General features: G+C 31.5%; 1 protein-coding gene and 1 long non-coding RNA gene across 3 annotated transcripts in view; one reads left to right on the forward strand and one right to left on the reverse strand.

Annotated features, from left to right (window-relative positions):
• LOC121129062 (uncharacterized) overlaps positions 1-13,761 on the reverse strand; it is a 32,096-nt gene extending 18,335 nt beyond the window's left edge. The window contains exon 1 of one of the 2 annotated variants that reach the window (XM_040724730.2): positions 13,449-13,761. In XM_040724730.2, the coding sequence (XP_040580664.1) occupies positions 13,449-13,458 (10 nt within the window). In that variant the 5' untranslated portion in view covers positions 13,459-13,761. Of the gene's footprint in view, positions 1-868; positions 1,773-13,448 lie in introns of those variants that run through there. The other variant, XM_040724728.2, reaches the window with a different exon arrangement.
• LOC139907137 (uncharacterized) lies at positions 1,312-2,878 on the forward strand. The gene is made up of 2 exons (XR_011783485.1): positions 1,312-1,452; positions 2,685-2,878. It is a non-coding gene; the product is annotated as an uncharacterized lncRNA (long non-coding RNA).
• Positions 13,762-21,139: the final 7,378 nt, after the last annotated feature.

The raw sequence follows: 21,139 nt of genomic DNA on the forward strand, positions 1-21,139 counted from the left end.
CCCGAAGAATAAAAAAATCATATTTATGTTGCAGACATCAAATAGTAAAAGTATAGGTCGATTTTGACAGATTTTCAATGATTTTGAAAGACACTTTGTTTTACTTTATATGGTCTAGGACATCCTAAATTTAGGTAGGAAACAAAAATATGTGTATCGTATATACTACTTTGTAATGTTGAGTCTTGGACTGACACTGATTTTATTATGGGTAAAGGACTTACGCGACTTTTTCTAGACCGATTTGAACGGATACTTTGGGCCAGAACACTGCAGTTTTGAACAAATGGATTAAAATTTTAATCACATACCAAAGTTAAAAACGTAAACCAAAATTTACTATTAAAAAATTCGCATATATATATTTTTTGAAGACCGAATTTTAGTCCCTGTCCAGACAGAAGTTGGGCCAAATTAGTTAAAATAATAACTAACCGGTCTAGGATTCTCAGACCAAAACCCAACAGAACTACAGTAATACCTTGACATAGGAGTTTAATTCGTTCCAGGACGGAGCTCGTAAGTCAAAGCAATTTATCCCATGGATAATAACTTTAAAAAAAATAACTTGAATTTATCATGTATCTTTTTTTTAAAAAAATATCTTTTGTCAATGCAAATTTTTGCTCAGAATCCAGTTCGTATCCCATTAAATTCGTATGATGGGGCAGTCCTATCTCAAGGTATTACTATACCTTTTTTTGCAATCAACGTATGTAGAATACAATAGCCTTGAATGTTTGAATAATTGCAAAATAGCCTTGAATAAATAAATGAAGTGAAAAAAAAAGCAAACACACATAGACCCCGAGCACATCCCTTTCCTGAGTTAAAGTATTTACAACTACGGAGGAGGAAACTTTAATACCTGACAACTCGGAGGGTGAATTGATGTAGGAGCTGGAGGATACAGGAGACATGGGTATATTGCACTGGGATTGTTTTTTGTTGTTTACGAGTAAGGATTCGCTTTCGAGTTGATCTTCCATGGAATCACTGCACGAATACCGATGTTGATTCCTGCTTGCTTTCTTTTTTACATTATTATTATCACTAGTAGTAGCAGACTTCTTCTCAGTCGTCGCATTAACAATAATAACCTCGCTCTCCTTCGAGGACATTTCTTACGTCATTGACTCTTTTTATACAACTCAAAGCAAATCCATTTTAAAATAAATGAATTTCATAAATTTAATTTTAGGTAAAGGCACGATATATATAAATAAAGTGTTGTCCGTCTTAATGGTAGAGTTATTAAACACAGGAATCCTTCACTTACTACTTGGGCAATCACGAAAATATGACGTCAAGCGATTTACTATAAATGTATACTGAAGGATTACACTAGTATACTACCTCCTCCTAGAGAGATGATGAATTTACATGCGCTCCTGAAGCCAAGAGAAGAAGAAAAGGAAAAGAGCAAATTGGCGATAAGGCAGAGGCATGGAGGTACTTGAAGAAATACACAAGTTATAATAACAATTCACTAAATGGGGATTTTTCAATGATCCTACGTATCAATAGAACTTTCTTTCCATAAATTAATGTATTACATATATTATTCTGTTTTTTTTTGGGCTTCTCATTTTTGAGTGAGTCCTTTTTTTTATTATGTAGTCTGCTGTTGAACAAATCACGTGATATGAAAGGGCTAGTAATTTTAGAGAGTAAAAAAAAGAAAGTTGATGAAGGAGCTGCCTTCCACCTACTTTCATGCTATTAATATATTATGGTAATCAAACACTAAATATATATGGCGTGTCAACATAAAACAATCTCAGACAAAAAGTTGAGAAAAGGAGAAAGTCCCAATATACATATACTTTTATTTTATTTAAATTTTGTGTACAAGTTGCAATGTATGTACAACTTACAACTTGTATGAGCACACTGTTCAAGTGGCAATTTCATCGTCTTAAAATCCATTATTTAACTACAACAATATTGATTATAAGCATCATCTATTAGCTGATACTATCATTTCATTTTGATCTATTAAGATTACAGGGTTATTGTGTATTAAATAGTGATATAACTGATGGCATTTGAACTAAATAACGGGGCACAGATTACTAATATTTTAGTAATTTGCATTAAAATAATCGAAAATTAGACCATTATTATATAGATCATAGAATTATTGGATGATCATCATCCCAAGTACTGTAAATCCTTTTTTTTAAATGAGTCATTTTATTTTTTGGTTGTGACAATCAGTTTTGGCTCCTTTAATTAGAATTTGCAACGCCTCCAAAAAATAATTTGAGGATAAAAATCGACGATAATTCGTCTAAGAATACAAATACAATTTCCACTCCATTTTGAGAAAAATCAATCTAGCTTTTTTATGCTTTAGTAACAAATATTTTATATTTTATTTCATGTAGAGTCGTGTAATTAGACGACTCCTACCTTCCCCAATAAATTTGTAAGTTTCATTCAGAAAAATCCTGTTTTATAATACTTAGTAACAAGTACTCTTCAAACAGGTTTATTCATAACTTTTGCACCTTTTTAATTAATAATTATACAAATATCAATCCTAGATGTATAAACATATTAAAAAAGTGTTCTTCAATTTCTTTATGTAAACACATATTATTTGTGGTCATTTTTTCTTTAACTCCACAGGGTGAAGTTTATTCTTTTTGACAGATTATTTTTCCTCTCCAACGTTTCAGACTTGCTGACGGAATGAACAATGGTCCTGGAGACACCCACCTGCTTGGATTGGACGAATGGGAATTCATCCAATCACGTTCAAGTGTCCTTTTCTCAACTTGTACGCAAGCTAGAAAGCTCTAGTTGAGTTGTTTTTGTAAATAATTGTTTATGTTTTAATATATCAAAATATGAAATAATTTCAATCACTCAACCTTCATTAGTTATTGAATTAGTATGTGTTCAGATTTCAATGAACCACCCGGTACAGTAAATACTACTTTAGTTAGGCAATTTGTTCCTTGCCTTACTTTGGATAATGCATGGTTATAAAGTATAAATCTATGTTCATACATCGAAAAACAATTTTAAATACATGATCCTATATACAACATCCATATAAAGTTTGAAACGTAAATTGATAAGTGTTTTAGAAGAGCAGCCGTATCTATGTAGTCGCGTTAGCACACTCCTTTCATTTATTCAAATAAATATCATTAATTAAACATTTGTATTTTGACGAATGACGTTGTTTTCAAGGAACAAAGGTATAATATAATATTATTTAATTCAATAGACAAAACAAAGAAATCTAAAAATATAAGTTAGTTCAGTGTATACAAATATCAAAATTTTATTTCATGAGTACAAATAAATTTAATTCAATTAACTAAGCATATTTAGATAACTAAATATGAACTATTTTAGAACTTTGCAAATTATAATTATCAAACCTGAATAACAATCATCCACCTCTGCAATCCAATCCTAGTAGCCAAAGGCAGTTGAGTGGGGAATTCAATACCACATAGTACAGGATTAGTTGAATTTTTATGAACAGACTTCTCCATTCATGAATTATGATTCCCTAGTCGGGATTCCATTCTAAAGAAGTATTGACTCTCACACTTTTTGAGGTTTACCGCCTCTTTTTTTTCTCTCTCTTTCCTACCTTTTTCTGTATCTACTGATCTTCCTATGGCCCTCTAATAATGGATAGAGATTGGTTTTTTTGTAAGAGTGGGAGGAGAAAGCGGGAGCAAGATATATGGTATGACTGAATAAAGACCTACTTATGTTAATATCAGCATCTGGATATATTATTTGGGATGGAGAAAAGGAATTAATGCTATAAATAGTAGTACCATCTAACTTCTGTATAAAATAGAATTAGCGCAGTAAAAATATTATTCAAAATTATTTAATTAACTTCTTTTGATGTTTTTGTTGGTAAGTGTAGTTGATAGACATATATATCAAAGGAACATGTTGGACATGCCGTGTATGAATATTTGAACATGCAAAAGCTGTGAGTAAAGTGGATACCATGCCAGTCAGTAATCCATCAAATATCACAACGTGTTTATGACTCGGAGCAATTTTTAGCGAAATTCAACCGTAATAAATATTACTTTTTCAGATGATATGTAACTTTGGATGAAACGTGTGTTAATTACTACACTCTAGAATTCAATTGATAGTCATCGGAGTGGACTGCACGTGATGAACCGTATTTAAAGCGTGGAAGGACGGAACAGTTGGCTGGCAAGGTTATCGCATTAGGTTTCTGCTATGCAAATAGTATAATAGTCATCGATTACCTCGAAAATGGCCAAACAATCAATAACGATATCATTGTTAGAGCGTTTAAAAAATGAAATAATTAAAAAACGCGTCATAGAAAGAAGAAAAAAGCGATTTTACAATACAAAGCATCGTATCACAAGTCACAAGGACGAAGACAAAATTGCATGCATTAGGCTAACAATTGCTTACCCATACACGGTTACTCTCCATATCTGGCCCAATGAATTTTCTATTTGCAGACTTAAAAAGAATGCTTGCTGAAAAAATACAAAGGTAATGAAGAGATAATCGCCGAAACTTAAGACTAAAAATAAATTGTCGGAAAATTGTATGACCGCTATAATTGTTGAATCACCCTCGAAGGTATATACACTTTTGAGCCGATCTATTTGTAGTTTTATTTACAAGCAACTTCCATAAAGAAATTTGGAAAAACAATATCTTCCGAAAATTATATAAATTCAGAAATCAATCAATCTTTATTTAATAATGCCACTACTCAGCAAATGGCTGTGTAAGACTTAATAAATATAATTATCAAAGAAGAATGAAAATTTGATAAAGGTAGTTGGAAAATGTTATTTGTATTTGAGAAATTTTGTAACAGAAAAGAGGGATCATGCTTGGCAAAGTTACAATTGAAATACCTTGATAAGAAAGAATTTAATACTGATCAAAGAAAAATATCAAAACTAAATGGTGCATTGTAAATATTTATTATTACATAATATATGAATGATAAGTCCAATATTATTTAATCAAATATTTTCCATAAATATTTTTTACCCAGTTTTTCAGACATTTATATCGTTTATCCGTTATAAATAATTATATACTTTATTAGCGATCTCATTTCCCAAAAAAAATTCAACAAATATATAAATATGATGTATTTATTGTGCGTTGTTTATGATTGTTATAACGACTAATTTATTTTTTTAATTTTGGATGTGCCACCCCTTGTTAGAGTATCCCATGTGTTTTTCATATGTTTTATACTATAATTAATCAAGTATTTTGAGTCCAGTTACGTAACTTTCAATGTATGCAAAGGTAGAATTTTTTTAAAAACTGTATCAGACATTTTATGACGTTTACTTTCCACTTGGCTCTGGAGTCCTACTAAAATACTCTAAATCTGGATTTCGGCTGCGTGCCAGAAGTTGAGTAGCCATGTTCTATAATAATTTTTTTTAAACAATTTATGTACTGACTCCTTTGAATGCCCCCTTCTCCCAGTTTCAAAATCCTAACTGCGCCAATGATATTTTGGCAAATTCATTTTAAAATGGAATAATCCAATTTAAACTGGAAATAATCAAATTCAAAATAAGAATAGTCATTTCCTGCCTTCTTGTAATTGAATAGATGCTTGAATTACCAGCTCAGAAATGTGAAGGCGTTATAAACATAATTTTCTTAATTGCTTTCTTTTATAAAGTACAATTTTCTAATTTATAGATTATGGGGAATGCGTCATTGTCAAGACAATTTTTTATCTCCAACAACGAATTTGAAAAGAGGTTATGTTGAACATATGTTTGTTTGTCTGTTGGCCACCAAAATTACGACGAAAATTGGTAAGAAAATTATATATGGTCACAGTAGAGGCTATTAAATTTTGAGACGTAGAAGTCAAAGGTTAATGTAGCATCAAACGTTAAAAATTCATAATCAAAAATAACTTTGAAAGATATTAAGATACATCTCTCCAAATGGTGCCATTATAAAGGTTTAATAAATATGCTGCATACAGCAAAATATTTCAGGTCAAGATTAAAAGTCAAAGTTATGCAAGAGCTTAAAAATGCATGTTTGATCATCACTTCTGAACAAATTAAGGTACAGAGCTAAATTCATCTCTTATACAAAGAAATAGTGCGGACTCAGCATGTTGACATCAGTGTTAACTTCGTCAGCTATTTTCAGTTTTGTCTCGTCTTCGTCTCGTCTCGCCTTGTCTCATCTTCGTCAGCCAATAGTCTTCGTAATTCATTAGTATTCGTCATCATTTCGTCAGATTTTGTCTTCGTCAGAGTTTTGTTTGTGTCATAATATTGTCTTCGTCAGACATTGTAATTGTTTTACTAAAGTTATCGTTTATTTCGTCTTAGTCTCGTCTCTTCTTCGTCAGAGTTTCGTCTTCGTCTAGTCTTTGCCATGATTTTTGTGAAATTTTCATCTTCGTCATGATTTTTGTCTTCGTCTTGTCTTTGTTATGGAAAAAAGCTTCGTTGACGAAATGATTTCGCCTCGTCAGGCTTGACGAATTTAAAACTGGTTGACATCTTCACTACAACAAAGGAATATTAAAATCATCTCTAGAGCAAATTGTTACTATTATAAGTAAGTTATGAATAAAATTCATATTGTTGAAAACTAATGATGGATTTTTTTGCACTTTGTGGCACACAGTACATATAACACATATTAGTGTATGAATGCAATATATATTAAATTCAACATCTCACATTTTTGACTTAACATAAAGAAGAAATAAAATTTCATTAAGGAAAAACAACCATAGTTGAAGGTTTGTTTTCTACCTAATGCCCATTCTAGTTATCTTCACCAACGAAGTTGAACGGAGTTGTTTTGTTTTTGTTTATAATTTAATGGTGCAACAAGAATCAGTCCCAATACCAATTTAGTATAGTACCATTTTAAAGGTTTCTGTACCTCCGGTGAAATTATGATATTGTTTATCGGTATACCAAACAACACTAACACTATCCAACAGCATTTTTCGCCCAGTGGATACAAACCACATTTATTAATGTTGTTTAAGGCATAGAACACGAAAAGGACCATATGTGAGGTCATTATTTGATCCATATCTCACTCCTAAACAGTCCTACCTGAGATACCGGGTCGCCTTTGGAGTGTATTATATAGAGAGAGATACCCCTTGCAAGGACTGCAACAAAAATAAAACGCTCGCCCATGTATTTCGTGCCTGTGAATATTTAGAAGGTATATGGTTTATAATGGCTAAACGACTCATTCACTACCTAGGGAGAGGGCCCACCCAAGAGGAAAAAATTTATGGCTTCAACGACATGGCTCTTCCGTTCAGAATTGGATCCAAATCCATTGCAAAATTGCAAAACATGATTGCAAGGTCCAATTATGAAAACATTAAACTTCACAAAAAATATAGTCTACGTTGCTCTGAATGAATTTCGCTTTTTATCATGCGTGTTGTGATTGTATTTTTAATTAGATATTTTATACAAATTAGTCAGATGATATTTTTTATTTTTATTACTATGTATTATAGGTGAGGTTGTTTTCTTTTCTCGCTTACCTCTTATCGTTTTCTTTTAAAGATTTGTTTGGTTCCAAAAAAAAAAAAAAAAAAAAATTGTTACCCTATGCTATTCTGTAACACCATAAATTGCACAAATTTTATTTTGATGATATAAAACTTAATCTGCCCCTAAAAAAAAAAAAAAAAAAAAAAAAAAAAAAAAAAAATGTTATTTAAGTCATAGAACAAGAAAATGTCCATTTAAGTCACTAAAAACATAAGGCTATGTAAGATTTTTAAAGCAAGGCTGTGGACTCAGAGTTGGAGTAATTGCTTTATTGATGGTGGAGTTGTAGTCAGGAATCCGAAAATTTGTTCCCTCTCCGACTTCGGCTACAAAAATCATTATAATTTATGTAAATAAAACTTATTTATAAACTAAGGCTTTTTATGAATGTTTTTAAAAAAACCCTCATAAATGGTTATAAATTATAGGTATGAAGTACAATTGATTTATGTAACTTATTAGGTTAACTAATTTATAAGTTTAATTCACAAATTTCAAACGTGCTCTACAGTCCATACAATCCCAATTCCCAAACATCTTTAAAGTCTTGATAATTATTTTGGGTAGTCACTGGCAATGCTAGTTTATTACTTAGTCATGTGAATAGTCAATGATATCAGTGAAAAGTGCAGTGAAAGGTTGTTTGTATAGTTTTTCCTTGGTTACATAAATTATGCTCACAAACTTATTAACAGATAGATATACTTTGATGCATTTCATTTGCTGATGAACCTGTTAAATATCTTATATTCCAGATATTATTTATATTTTTCTACACATAACTTATATCTACCTGTAGGTATAAATTAAATCTACGTGTATTTAAAGCCTCTCAATTCAAATGACTCAATAGCACTTATATAGGCTATAAAATATATTATGTGTGTTAGAAATGGATTCGGCTACATTCAAAATACTGGAGTCGGGCATTTTATTTACCGACTTCGCAGCCTTACTTTAAGGCCTTCTTTTAAATTACTTTTTTAGAGTATACTTTCGATTTCGATTTTTGATTCTTCAGTTTAACTTTTGATTGTTTTTGTTTAACTAATATTTTTCTTATTGAATATTTATTAATAAGGAATGTAAGACTGGATAATCAAATGTTCCGATATCAAATATAATTAAGTCGATTGTGTGACTAATTGTAGTAAGTAATTAATATTTTAGAGGCAGGAAGAATTTCAATATGTTTCATATGTATTTGATTTGTATTTATTAAAGATTAAGTCATAAGATCGACTTACTTAATTTCCAAACATTAAACACAACCTTTTTAATTGTATATTTATTAAATATTCCATAAGAAAATTAAACTGAAAAATCAATCATAATGAAACTTTTTTTTTTTTTTTTTGGACGGCAAATCTTTTAAAGTTGTAATTTCAGGTGTATTACTAAAGTTTTAGTTCTAATATAATACATTTGAAAATAATATGGAAAAAATATTAGCTTTCAAATAAGTCCCTTCATTTTACTTGATTTTTCTACAATTAGACACATTTGGTAGGAACTGCATTCAAGAAAGTTAGAAATAATTTATCTTTGGACTGCTGGAATGTTTTTATCAATTGTTATTACCTTTAATCTTCATATATCTTTATATTTTAATTCGATATATATCTCGGTATCATAGCTATACTCTAAAAACCTGATTTTTAAAAAAAAGGCTCTACAGGCCAAACATTTTGCGGTTGAAGGCTTAAATAGTCATTTTTGTGCTAGGCATCAAATCTGAATTTTATCCGACGGGTTAATTTCGTTGCATAGGATAAATCGATACTAATATCCATTTGTTACTAAATTTCAATATTAATATCAATTTAAAAATAAACAAGCATTCATTTAATGTGAAAATATGGGGGAAAATAAAAAAATAAAAAATGTTATCTATCAAAAGGGGAATAAATAACCTTCAATAGTTATTAATAAAGATAGAAATACCTGTTTTTAATTAAGTAAATACAGCAAGTCATTAATTAATCAAATATACATTTCAAATTTCAAAATGACTAGTTACAAAGTATACCGTTGTTTTGTTGTTGTTTTTACTTTATTCAAACTAAAAATTGATTGGATAGTGTGAACATGAGTATTTAATTTTTACAAATTTATCAGACATGAAAAGGATACTGTATAAAAAGAAAACTCCACCTGGATACTAAATCAAGGCTATCTGTTCCACAAAATGAGACTCTCCAATCAAAACACCATCTACCTACCAAAACCAAAGATTTTTAAGCATAGTTTCTATTACAGATCTATTATTCATTGGAACAAAATACCTCTTTGCTTTCACCAGAAAAGTGAGGCTGACCTCAAGCTATTTTTAGTAAATTATTTTTTTGTGTGACACTTGTTTTTTTTTTTTTTTTCCTCTTCACTGTCACGTTTTTTTATGCTTTTGTCTTTTATATTTTAATATTTGTATATAAAAAGCCGTTTAAAACTTCTAAAAAAACAAGTTAAATATTTGTAAATCAAATTTTCAAATGAAGAAGAAAGAAAAAATTGCCATCGATGGTCTCAACCAATCCATTTTGCATAGGACCGCACAATAGCTAAGACCGTCACTCCTTCAACATATATAAAAACCCTACAGGGCTTTTCAAGATTTCCTTTTCTTGTAAATGCTACCTTAATATATAATTCTGAGGGGGAACTGGAGGGGAACTTCCTGAAGTAGCAGATTAAACAAATTGCTACATAGATCATTTATTAATTAATTATAAAAATATGTGCAGGTCATCACTTTACTCTCAAAATCGATTTGCCTCAACGATATCGATACTGATATCTTTCATTTAATATCAAAATGTTACCGATTTTTGTATATGAATATTCCTCTCAACCCTAGATTCTAGAAAGAAGAAAAAGAAAACATATTTTCTCTCATTTTTTGATGTGATATTTAGAGCATAATGAACCTGTTATAGCTCAAGTTTCATGTTATTCTGACAAAAATAAAAAATCATGAAGCTTCTCTATAGTTAGGACTTATTTTTGGAGCCAACTCATATAAATTATAATGACATAGACGAGTGTATGAATGACTAAACACAATATTTAATTAATTAAGGACACCACTCTAGTTGTTATGGAACAGTTCTGGAAAGAAATGTATAAAATATGACCCACCGATATTTAAAAACAAAAGAAACCAAAAATGACATGCTAAGCCCTAATAATTGTAAGAATTGTCAGTGAGAAGAGCAGCTTTGCTTTCATTACGCCTTATTAGATTAGATGCCAGCAGCTATGAAATGAAGAATTAAACACAAATCCTTCTCTGTACCTAGCAAAGACATTGGCAGGAATGATAGAGATGGTGATTCTCAATTTTCTACTCTGAGTTCAACAAAGTCTTACTCCTATAACTAGAGATGTGAAAATTGTCTTAATCCTCGTGAGTGTAATTCAACAGGATAAGTATGTGTGTAAAAATAAAAATTGAACGAAAAACAAAAGTGATAATCCAGAAAGTTTGAAGAATTTTTGGGAGGAGACCAGTACAGCTCTCATAACACTTTAATATATCAGCTGCACACAGCCTTGAGAGGAAGGAAATAAACACAAATTCCACGCCGTATACAGGCAGGACATTTAGGCTAGAATTACTCTGATGCCGATCCTCTACTCTACTCTGAGTCCAAGTAGGACTTATAACTCCTGAGGAGCAAACCCTCGTCGTTAATATTCGTCTTTCATGTGTACACGCATTGGTTATTCCTTTATACTTAGATATTCTATCTTGAAGAATTACATAATATTGATAACAGCTTTTGCATGTTCAGATTACCAAGTAGAAAAAGATGTTCCCTCCCACTTTCTTGGACATATTTTGTACACCTCTGTAGATAACATACCTGCTGACAGAAATCACTATAAAAAGTATAGTGCTTCTTATTTCTCAATAGGGAGAAATAAAATATATCGATATCAGATATATTTCATTCCATAGCAAAATGTTGCCGATACGCTGATATCGATATTCGTCCAAGAAACCAAATTTTTTAATATGAAATTTAGAGAACTAATATCTTGCAGGTTAACAACATAGGGGAGAGTGAGGATCCTCGTTACGGAGTAACGTGTATCACTGCCAATAACTTTAAAATGTAAAGTTGTCTAACCACCCTGTTCTTATAATATTGAATGTCTTCCTTTGTTTATCAAATCAACATCATAAAACCAGAGTTGCCTAATCCTTACAGTTACAGACAATTTTGACATATAAATTTTTCAGACAAAAAGTAAACATTTTAGGTAAGTGTTTGTTGAGATATATTTCTATTATAAAACATGGGTTTTTAATTTAATTTAATTAAATGTCATAGTCTAGCATGTTGTTTAATTAATTAAAATATTTGTAATAAATCATTAGTTTCAAAAATCAGTTCACTTCATTTATTCTGATTCCAAGACTATTGAGGAGACTTGTTATACCCTATCTTTATCATATATGCTTGTACTATATAAATTTATTATATTTAATTATGTTTTTCTGTATAATGTACTTTAATTATCAATCACAGTAAATAGTAAAATAAAATATTTTTATTTTACTATTAACTATGCTCTATTTCTCTAAATGTTTTATTTGTTTACCTTATACAATTATAAGTAATTATAATTGTAAGGTCAGCTTTTTATGAGCACACGCAATGGTAATTAATTTATAATTCAATTAAAGAATAATAATAACAACTTTGAAAAAGAAAGAAAAACACTCTACAGATTGTAAAATAGGAAAAAATCTTACACGCGTTAAAGTTATTTTTATACAACTCTAATTATGAAAATAAGGGAAATATTGATTTATATATAGGCTTGTCAGTCTTAAAGTTTTTGGTAATTTTTTGGTATTTTTTTTTTGACGAAGAAAATAAACAAAAGTTCCACTCCATATTCAGAAAAGACATAGGCAGAAATTACTCCATTGACGTTCCTCGATTCTACTCAGAGTCCGACAAAGACTTAAACTTATACCTACTCAACAATTCCTCAGTCTTACTCTCAATCATGTATGAGAACGTGCCCTTATGAGGGTATTCTGTATAAGTTGGCCCACACGTCATACTTTCTCTTTCTATCCCCAAATTGGGATACAACGACAGAGGATAGTTAAAATTCAAATCTCGCAACCTCTTAATAATAAGGAAATAAATTAGCGAAGTGAAGGGAAGAATATAATTGGCTGAGGAAGAGAAGACGCGAAGTGAAGCGAAGAATAATTTGATTTCGACTTTTCTGAGTTATTCACGTAATTAGCACTTCGAAGGGTCACGAAAGTAGATGAAAGGTCTCATTGTGTGGAAGAAGTTGTGAATTTGGCTCTTAGGGAGTATTTGAAGGAGGGAGGAGGAGGTGAGCTCTCTCGGAGTCTATCCGTTGACTGAGAGAGGAGGCCGGAGGGGATCTTATCTTATTATGTAAGGCATTAAGACTTTTTTCTTATATTTGTCATGATATCGACAGTAGAATTAATTTCAGAAATACTTTGCTCGGGAGTCGGTGTGTGCAAATTCGTACTATATTCTTCGCTTCACTTCGCGTCCCTACGCTTGACGTACCAAATTTATTTCCTTATGTATTAAAGGTTGCGAGAGTTGAATTTCAACTATCCTTTGTCGCTGTCTCCAATTTGGGGATAGAAAGAGAAAGTATGACGTGTAGGCCCAACTTATACATGATCCATATGATTATACTTTTGATTCTTTCTCATCAAGGAAGAAAGAATATTGATACAGCTTTATAAAATAAAATGAAACACTGCTCAGCTTGCAAAAAAAAACTCTAAAAGGCATAAGATTTACAACCTAATTTAATAATAGATACTCAAACTGAATCGTAAATTTACAAAGTAACATCTCTACTCACCCTCTGCCATGTTGAATGTCGCAAGAGTCAATTGTTGAAAGATAATTTGATCCGACTTCCCGATATTACTCGGAAAAATATGTCCATAGCCGGATGATATACTGGCGCAAGCATCTCTTTTCTTTCCAAAAGCACTTTGATGTGGAATTTGAATTGATTTTGAACTCTTTCCTGGGTTGAAAAAAAAGTTTTGGTCTCTTTGGGCTCCAACTCCAGTTACTTTCCTCGTTCTCCCTGGTGTTCATTTTTTAACTTCTACTTTAAATATGTAGATTAAAGTATGTGATTGGCAAATAGTAATAATGACTTGTATCTGGATTTATTGATAATATTTGATGATAATGCAGGGATTGACGAAAAATAATTACAATTATATAAATATATATTTGAAAAACTTTCATATTTCAGTTAAATACAAACAACTTACAATAATTAGATTTATCGCTTGTGGTCCGTCAAAACATAAGTAAGCTAGAATATTTTTTCGTAAAATTGAGTCCGGATTACATTTGTATTCTTCAACGGATAATTGTTCTCTATTTATAGCAATAAATCATTGTTGTTAATCCTTTAGAAATTTCAAATTTGTATTATGTGAACAAAAAATAATTAAAAAATGTTCAGAAAATTAAGGAAACCTTAGCAGGTATATACTGTTATGTATTGTCTTTTATTTACTTTTATCTCATGACGGTGGGATTTGTTTTAAATAGATAGTAATGTACCTTTTTATTAAGTAAAGTTTACGTGTTTATACATTTTAGTAGTTATGTCCATGTACATCCTTTTAGTTCCCTTACAGAATATACGCATTCAGTGTATGATTGTACCCCCAATCCAAGGGTCTTATTATTGGTTTTTCTCCGGTTCGTTACTTCCGTCTGTTTCACAGTACACCACATATACATTTGACAAATTATCATAAATGATTTTTCTCATAATTGAATCCGGATTACATTTATATTCTCCTACGAATAGTTATTATACATTTCTATCAACAAATTAGTATGAGTAACCATGGATTACTTAAAATCTGGATAAATTATTCACTTTCAAAATCAAACAACCTCTCCGTTGAACCTGGTATTATTTTGATTCAATTAATTCATAGACATGGAATATGCAAACAACTTGTGTGGTTCCTTGTTGCCACACTGTTAAAATAGTTGGTTTAAATCTCAAAGAAAATAATATAAGCACTTTTTCCCATATATTTCCAACCCCTAACATGAAAATTCTGAATAAATGGAAATTAGCTATACGAATAAATGAAATACTTTGTAAAAATATTTGATATCAATTACAATAATATATAATGAGTCCTTATATACAATTATTATTGTGTATATAGATTGTAAATCAGTTGATATCTCTAAAATAGTTATTTGTTCTCTTTATTTTAAGCATAACGACTTTGAAACAGAAAGTAAATGGACAAATGGATAACAAAAAAACGTATCTTAAGACAAAATGTTGTAATATCCCTAGGATTAAAAATAAAAGTGACAACTAGACTAAGTACTAATGTGATGTTAATGGCAGAGGCGAGGCGTATACAGATGGAATAGACTTAAGGGTGGAAAATTTTTGGTGATAATTTGTCAGAGGTCAAATAAAAATTAGATATCAACTGTGTACCTACAAAAATAAGAGTAAATTAGATGGAGGTTAATTTTCATTACCTGTACTTAACAAAATACAATCCAGATAATTTGCACAAAATACAAAATTAATTAATCACAACTTAATTAATCATTGATAACTATTATTAATTTATTTAAGGTAGTCCAGTTACAAGATTTAGTCTAATAATTCAAAGAAACTTGAAATTTCATATGTGAAATACTACCGTCAAGATTTTAATGAATGAAGTAATTCATTTGGTGGTTGCAAAGTGGATAGATATACATGATGTGAAGTTTTAAGTTTACTTTCTTTTTTAAAGATTTATTATAAGAACGTTACCAAGGAAGAAGCAATTATTATAATATACAACTTCAAATAAATGATTTCCTTTTCATAAAGAATGTTAACAAATGTTATGTCTATCAAATATGTCATATTTAAAACAACTATCATCCATTATGCAAGTTTCAAGCGGATATCAAAAGGTACAGTCAGTTATTCAAATAGCAATGTATGAAAAATTAACTGAAAATGATTAATTAATTTCAAGTACAGTTATTAAAGTCTACTCTGCTCAAAGAATAGAGAATATTAATGCCAAAATTTATGGTTACCACAAAAATGGAGCAAAAATAACTTTTTAATGTTTATTGAGCAATAACATTGCTGGAAATTATCAATATGTATTCTTCTTAATCTTTTGTGTCCAAAATATCCCATAAATTTTGAACATAGAGTTTTAAACATTGTATAAGCACAAAAGGAAAAAAATAAGAGAAACGTATGTTCTATCAATAAAAATATAGACGCTACTTCGTAGCAAAAATTATAATCATTAATAATTTATTGAACGGATTTAACATTAGGTGTAATATATTTATAATAAATAGGACCATTAATACCTCAACACTGACGTTGAGTACTCCATGATAGGATTTTCAATAAAATCATTATTATAAAATTGAAAAAGCAATTCAAGGGTTACTTCATAAGTTTAGTCTAGCATGTTATTTTAAAAGGTGAATTACTATACATCGAGTGATCAATGCTTTTGAACATGAGTTATTCCAAGTTATAAATCAATCACATCCTAGTATAATATAATGAGTATTATTTGCATTAAAAAACTTGATGAAAATCAAAAGTTGAACAAGCTCTCACAAAAAATTATCAAAATCAATTTGAAATTAAAGAAATATGTACCATGTCTTCAGTTTGAGTTGTGTCGATTATATCTATTTGTTACATTGAAATAAGCAAAGGTGGACTAATTCATGAATTGCTTAAGATATCCATACTTAGGTTCCCAGTCTATATTATAGGTTTAAAATTCCTGAGGTTAAAGAAACTGATTCAAACATAAATTCGGAATGAAAACATGATAAATATATTCCATAGTACATCACTGGAAAATGAATTGGATAAAGTTTGTTATTGTTTGAGGGCGCTGAGGAGCACTTTAGTTGAACTACTAATTTATAAAGAACTTCTTGCCACACTACTACCCCCTCCACCTAAGGTGGTAAATAATAAAGGTGTGTCGCTCACGACTTTTATAGTTTTACACAAGTGAAATCACATATTCGTAGAAAAGGGTGGCCCGTACTTGTATTTTGCTCTAAGATTGCGAGGAATCTAACTCAGTATGTAAGATTACCTACTTACAAACTGGGCCTGGCTATACTATAACCTTGTTTGTATGGAAAATAAAAAAATAAGCCGACATCTATCCACATTTATTAATATAATACGGTAGACAACTATTACTATTAGTTGCCTTGTAGTTGTAACTTTGAATAGCTACATCTAATCGTTTGTGAATATTTTTCAATTTTCTATAGATAGGGGATATACAGTATTATCTTAATATTAGCTATAGTTTTATAAAATAAAAAAATATTATAGCTAGGAAATCGATTATATATTAAAAATAACTGAACATTATTTTTTCTTAACATGAAACACTCATGTGAAAAAATTAAACTTACAACTACATCTTAATTTGTTATTTATGTTGATACAGAGTTTATCTTGCTAACAGAACTGAAGATGATGCATTGAATAAGCCTCCGTTGCGTTGTGATTTTCACTTTTCTCTCTAGTAAGAGATGTATATTTTTTTAAATATTTGAATAATACTCGGGAAATCAAATTTTCCACTTCCATATTGTTTGCAATAGTTTGTAATACAGACCAACAATAGTTTTCCAACTAATAATAGGAAGGATTTTGAAATTTCTACTCACCTGACAACAATCAGAATAAAAAAATAGCATTTGCATGTCAAAAATAAAACCAAATTAATCAATAAAATAAAATAAAAAACAACACGGAACTCATAAATAGGGAATATAAGTTTTGAAGAATATCATAGATACTTTATTATTTTTTCAATCCACACTAAATCAATCGTATTGTTATTTTTTTTACATTTTAACTATTGTTTTCAGAAAAAAAAAACTTATAATTATCTATTATAGAAAACATTTTATAATTAATTTATTTATATTGAGATCCTAGATCCTTGTGAGAGTATTATTCTAACATGGTGACAAGCATTTTTGCTGTTCAGAGAAGGATTCTCGAGTCAATAATTTTCGGAATTTTAATGCCATTCAGATATTTCAACATAAGTCTACAGAATTTAAGAGGTTTGTTATAGATTTTGTAAAACACATTATCACTGAACAGCTCTGCATAACTATTTATATGTAATAGCAGAATAGAATATGTATTGCAGACCAAAATATCGAGAAAAGAGAAGCACATTATCTTTACAAGTCTAGAATCATGATCCACTTGTTTTCCAATGACAAGTGACTCAGTAGTAATAAAGCAATCAGGCATGAGCTTGAAGTGTCAAGTTTATTTAATTATCTGTATAGACCGTATATCACGAAGACTAACTTATAAATGGAATGGATATAAATGTGATATGGATGAATGATTTCTACGTTGTATACATCCAGGAAACTGAAGGACTCTTATAAGTGGAATAGTTTTCTTTCAGCAGGAAACAAAACAGAGTTGACTTTCAATCATTTCAAAGAAGGAACTGCAGGTGGAGGATGAGAACTCTCAACATCCAATACATCCACCAAAATTGCCAAGGGTTACTTCGGGACCCTTGATGGAGGCCAACTATTTAAAACATTCTTCAAACTCTCGAAAAAAAAATTCACTCTTCAGACCATTCGAACTTAGTAAAGCGTAATGACTTAAAAAACCGGAAAATCTTGTGTAGGCGTTTTGTTAAAGTTGAGAAATTCTGGATCTAATGTCGATAATAATTTATCGCTTCTAAGTATCTTTGTACTTCTTTGATGTCTGAAAGCCGTGGGAACGACGATGATGTTTCGACACGGCTCGGTATTGGTTAAATTCCCTTGGAAGAATTGGAGAAACCCAAGAAATCAGTACTGGTGGTGGCAAATATACTTTTCTCAGGAATAATGATAAGCCCATTCTCTTTCAATCTTATAAAAACTATTTTAAAGTTCTTCATATGCTCTTTTTCAGTACTGTTGGCCACAAGTATGTTGTCTATATAGACAAATACCCCGGAAAAATCTCGCACAACTTCATCCATGAAGTGTTCGAAACTCTACCTTCCATTTGGAAGTCCAAAAGGCATTTGGATTTTAAATAATCCAAAGGGGTGAGGGTGGCAGTTTTCTTGCAAACTTCTGGAGACAATAGCTCATTATATACCTTCACAACATGTATCCTTGAAAATAGTGTCTGTCCATGGAGATCCTCGCAGTAATCTTGGATATTCGACACTGGATAACGGTCTGGCTCAGTTTGCAGATCAATGTTCTGTTTTTTATGAACCATATCTAATGGTGAGGGCCAGAATCTTTTGGAGAGACAAACAATGGTGAGAGAGATAAGTTTGCCAAATTCTTCTTTTGCAGCCCTGAACTTGTCTTGAGAAAGTATCCTTACTCTACAATAATAAAGATTGCCAGTTGCCTTACGAGCATAAAAAAACTGAATTTTTTAATGCTGTGGTGGACACAAATCGTTCCTATTTTGTTGTACAATAGGTGTTTAGATGTCTGAAATGCCAAAACTCAAATTGAAAGTTCTTCCTAAGCCCAATGTGGAAGAGGCAAAAGACGTGTCCAAAGGTTTTAATTGGAGAACCTTTTGCAGCTCGAAGAGTGAATGATAATTCAGGTTTAAGGAACTAATGCCCGAGGGAAGATTGACATGGTGGTGACAGCGTCGATGAGATATTTTGCTCAATTGATAATGTTTTTCAAGTAGAAGAGAGTAAAACAAGGACTGAATGAATTGATTATATTCGTGGCTTGTTCCCGTGGCACGGGACAAAGCCGACTCCTTACTAGTTTTTTTTTGGATTAATAGGAGAGCAGAATTCCGGAGACTCCAACTTCCATACCTATTTTGCAAAATCGCCGTGATACCAACTTCTTCTGTGGCTGTGAAGACATCATATGGACATCAGTTTTATAGGAGACATTAGAGCACATTTTTTATCTTACAGCAGATTGACGTAAGAGTCCTTCAGTGGAAATTAAAATAGCCTGTTCTCTACGAGGAACTGATTTGAGGATAATCAACAAAACTAGATAATACTTGATGTCATCCATGTCCTCCTGATGTTTTCTAGCCATTGTTACTACTTCCTCCTCTAGGATATAGTTTATATTAATGGACAACAAGTTCTCCTCAAGCCGATGGAGAACATAATTTTTTGAGAAGTTTGATTTTATCATAGACTTTGCTCTTTGGATATCAGAACATCTTCTTGATGTACGCTGGGCTGTGTTCAGTGCAAGCAAATTCGATGAAGTGAAAGTGATCCTCTGGATGTGCTCAACACTTATTGAAGTCCAGGTCCTGTTGACAGAGGTCTTCAGGACGCAAATGCTGTTGTGGCGTCTCCTGCAGGCCTTGGACACAACATGCGCCTAGAGGGAATAGTCTAGGTGGTGCAAGTATGGGCTATGCCACGCCCAGAAGTGCATGTTGGCTTGGAACCACTTTTGGGATTTCCTTGCGTTAAGGACAGGTGCTCCATCTTGTTGGAATACCCAGGGAGGATTATCAAACATGCATTTCATTCATAGGAACACTTTGGTGTCCATAATTTTGACGTACTCATCAACCTTCATCCTGGTGCCCAAAGGGAACCATACCGGATTCATGGCCTTCATGCTACGAGACCTTACATCATGCCTAAAGTGGGGTATTTGGTGGTAGAGACACATATCTGTGCCCCTCTGCTAATGGCACTACTCGATCATTCTACTTGTTGCAGACAAGGTCAACAGTAGAGGTATTCTCATCAGAAAAGATCACAATGAGTTCATAAGTTTGCTAATAACTTTTTTAGAAAACTAGACACCACTTGATTGGGACTTGTTTATCTTCCTGGACATGTCAGTAATTGAAGAATTCAGATTTTTCTTGAAGGTATCGTCTACTGCCCATTCGGACATCTTGGATTTGAAGAAGTTTCTAGTGAATTGTGCACAATTGTCCAAATGCGCCCTCTTTGGGAATCCAAATTGCAAAAAAACCGCAAAAATTTGCCTAAGAGTATCTTCTGACGATGTATTAGTCGTGTACGTTACTTCTATCCACTTAGATCCATCATCCATTAGCACTAAGAAATATTTGAAAACCTGAGGATCGTCGACTGGTACACAGGAACAAGCATCGGAGTGGGAATGGTCGATTGTATAATTAAACTACGACAACACCATTGAAAACCTTGTAAGACGGGCAGAGACAATCCTTGACATGGGTTGAGAATATATTGAAGTGGTTTGTGGTACGTCTTCATCTTGAATTGACGCCCAAGCAAATATCTTTCAAACTTCTTCCCCCCCATGAATAATTCTCGTTGCTTCTTTGTCAATTTAAGAGTAATTAGCTTCACTTTTTGATAGCTTTCTTGAAACAAACGCCACAGGCCGCTCCATACCAGTTTCTAACTGTACTAAAATGGCCCCAAGACCGGCAGGCGAGGAATCAGTTGACAACACCGGCAGAGACGGGTAATTTATGTGTGAGAACAGGTGAGTAAGCTA

This window comes from Lepeophtheirus salmonis, chromosome 14, assembly GCF_016086655.4.
Source record: "Lepeophtheirus salmonis chromosome 14, UVic_Lsal_1.4, whole genome shotgun sequence".
Classification (NCBI taxonomy): Eukaryota; Metazoa; Arthropoda; class Copepoda; order Siphonostomatoida; family Caligidae; genus Lepeophtheirus; species Lepeophtheirus salmonis.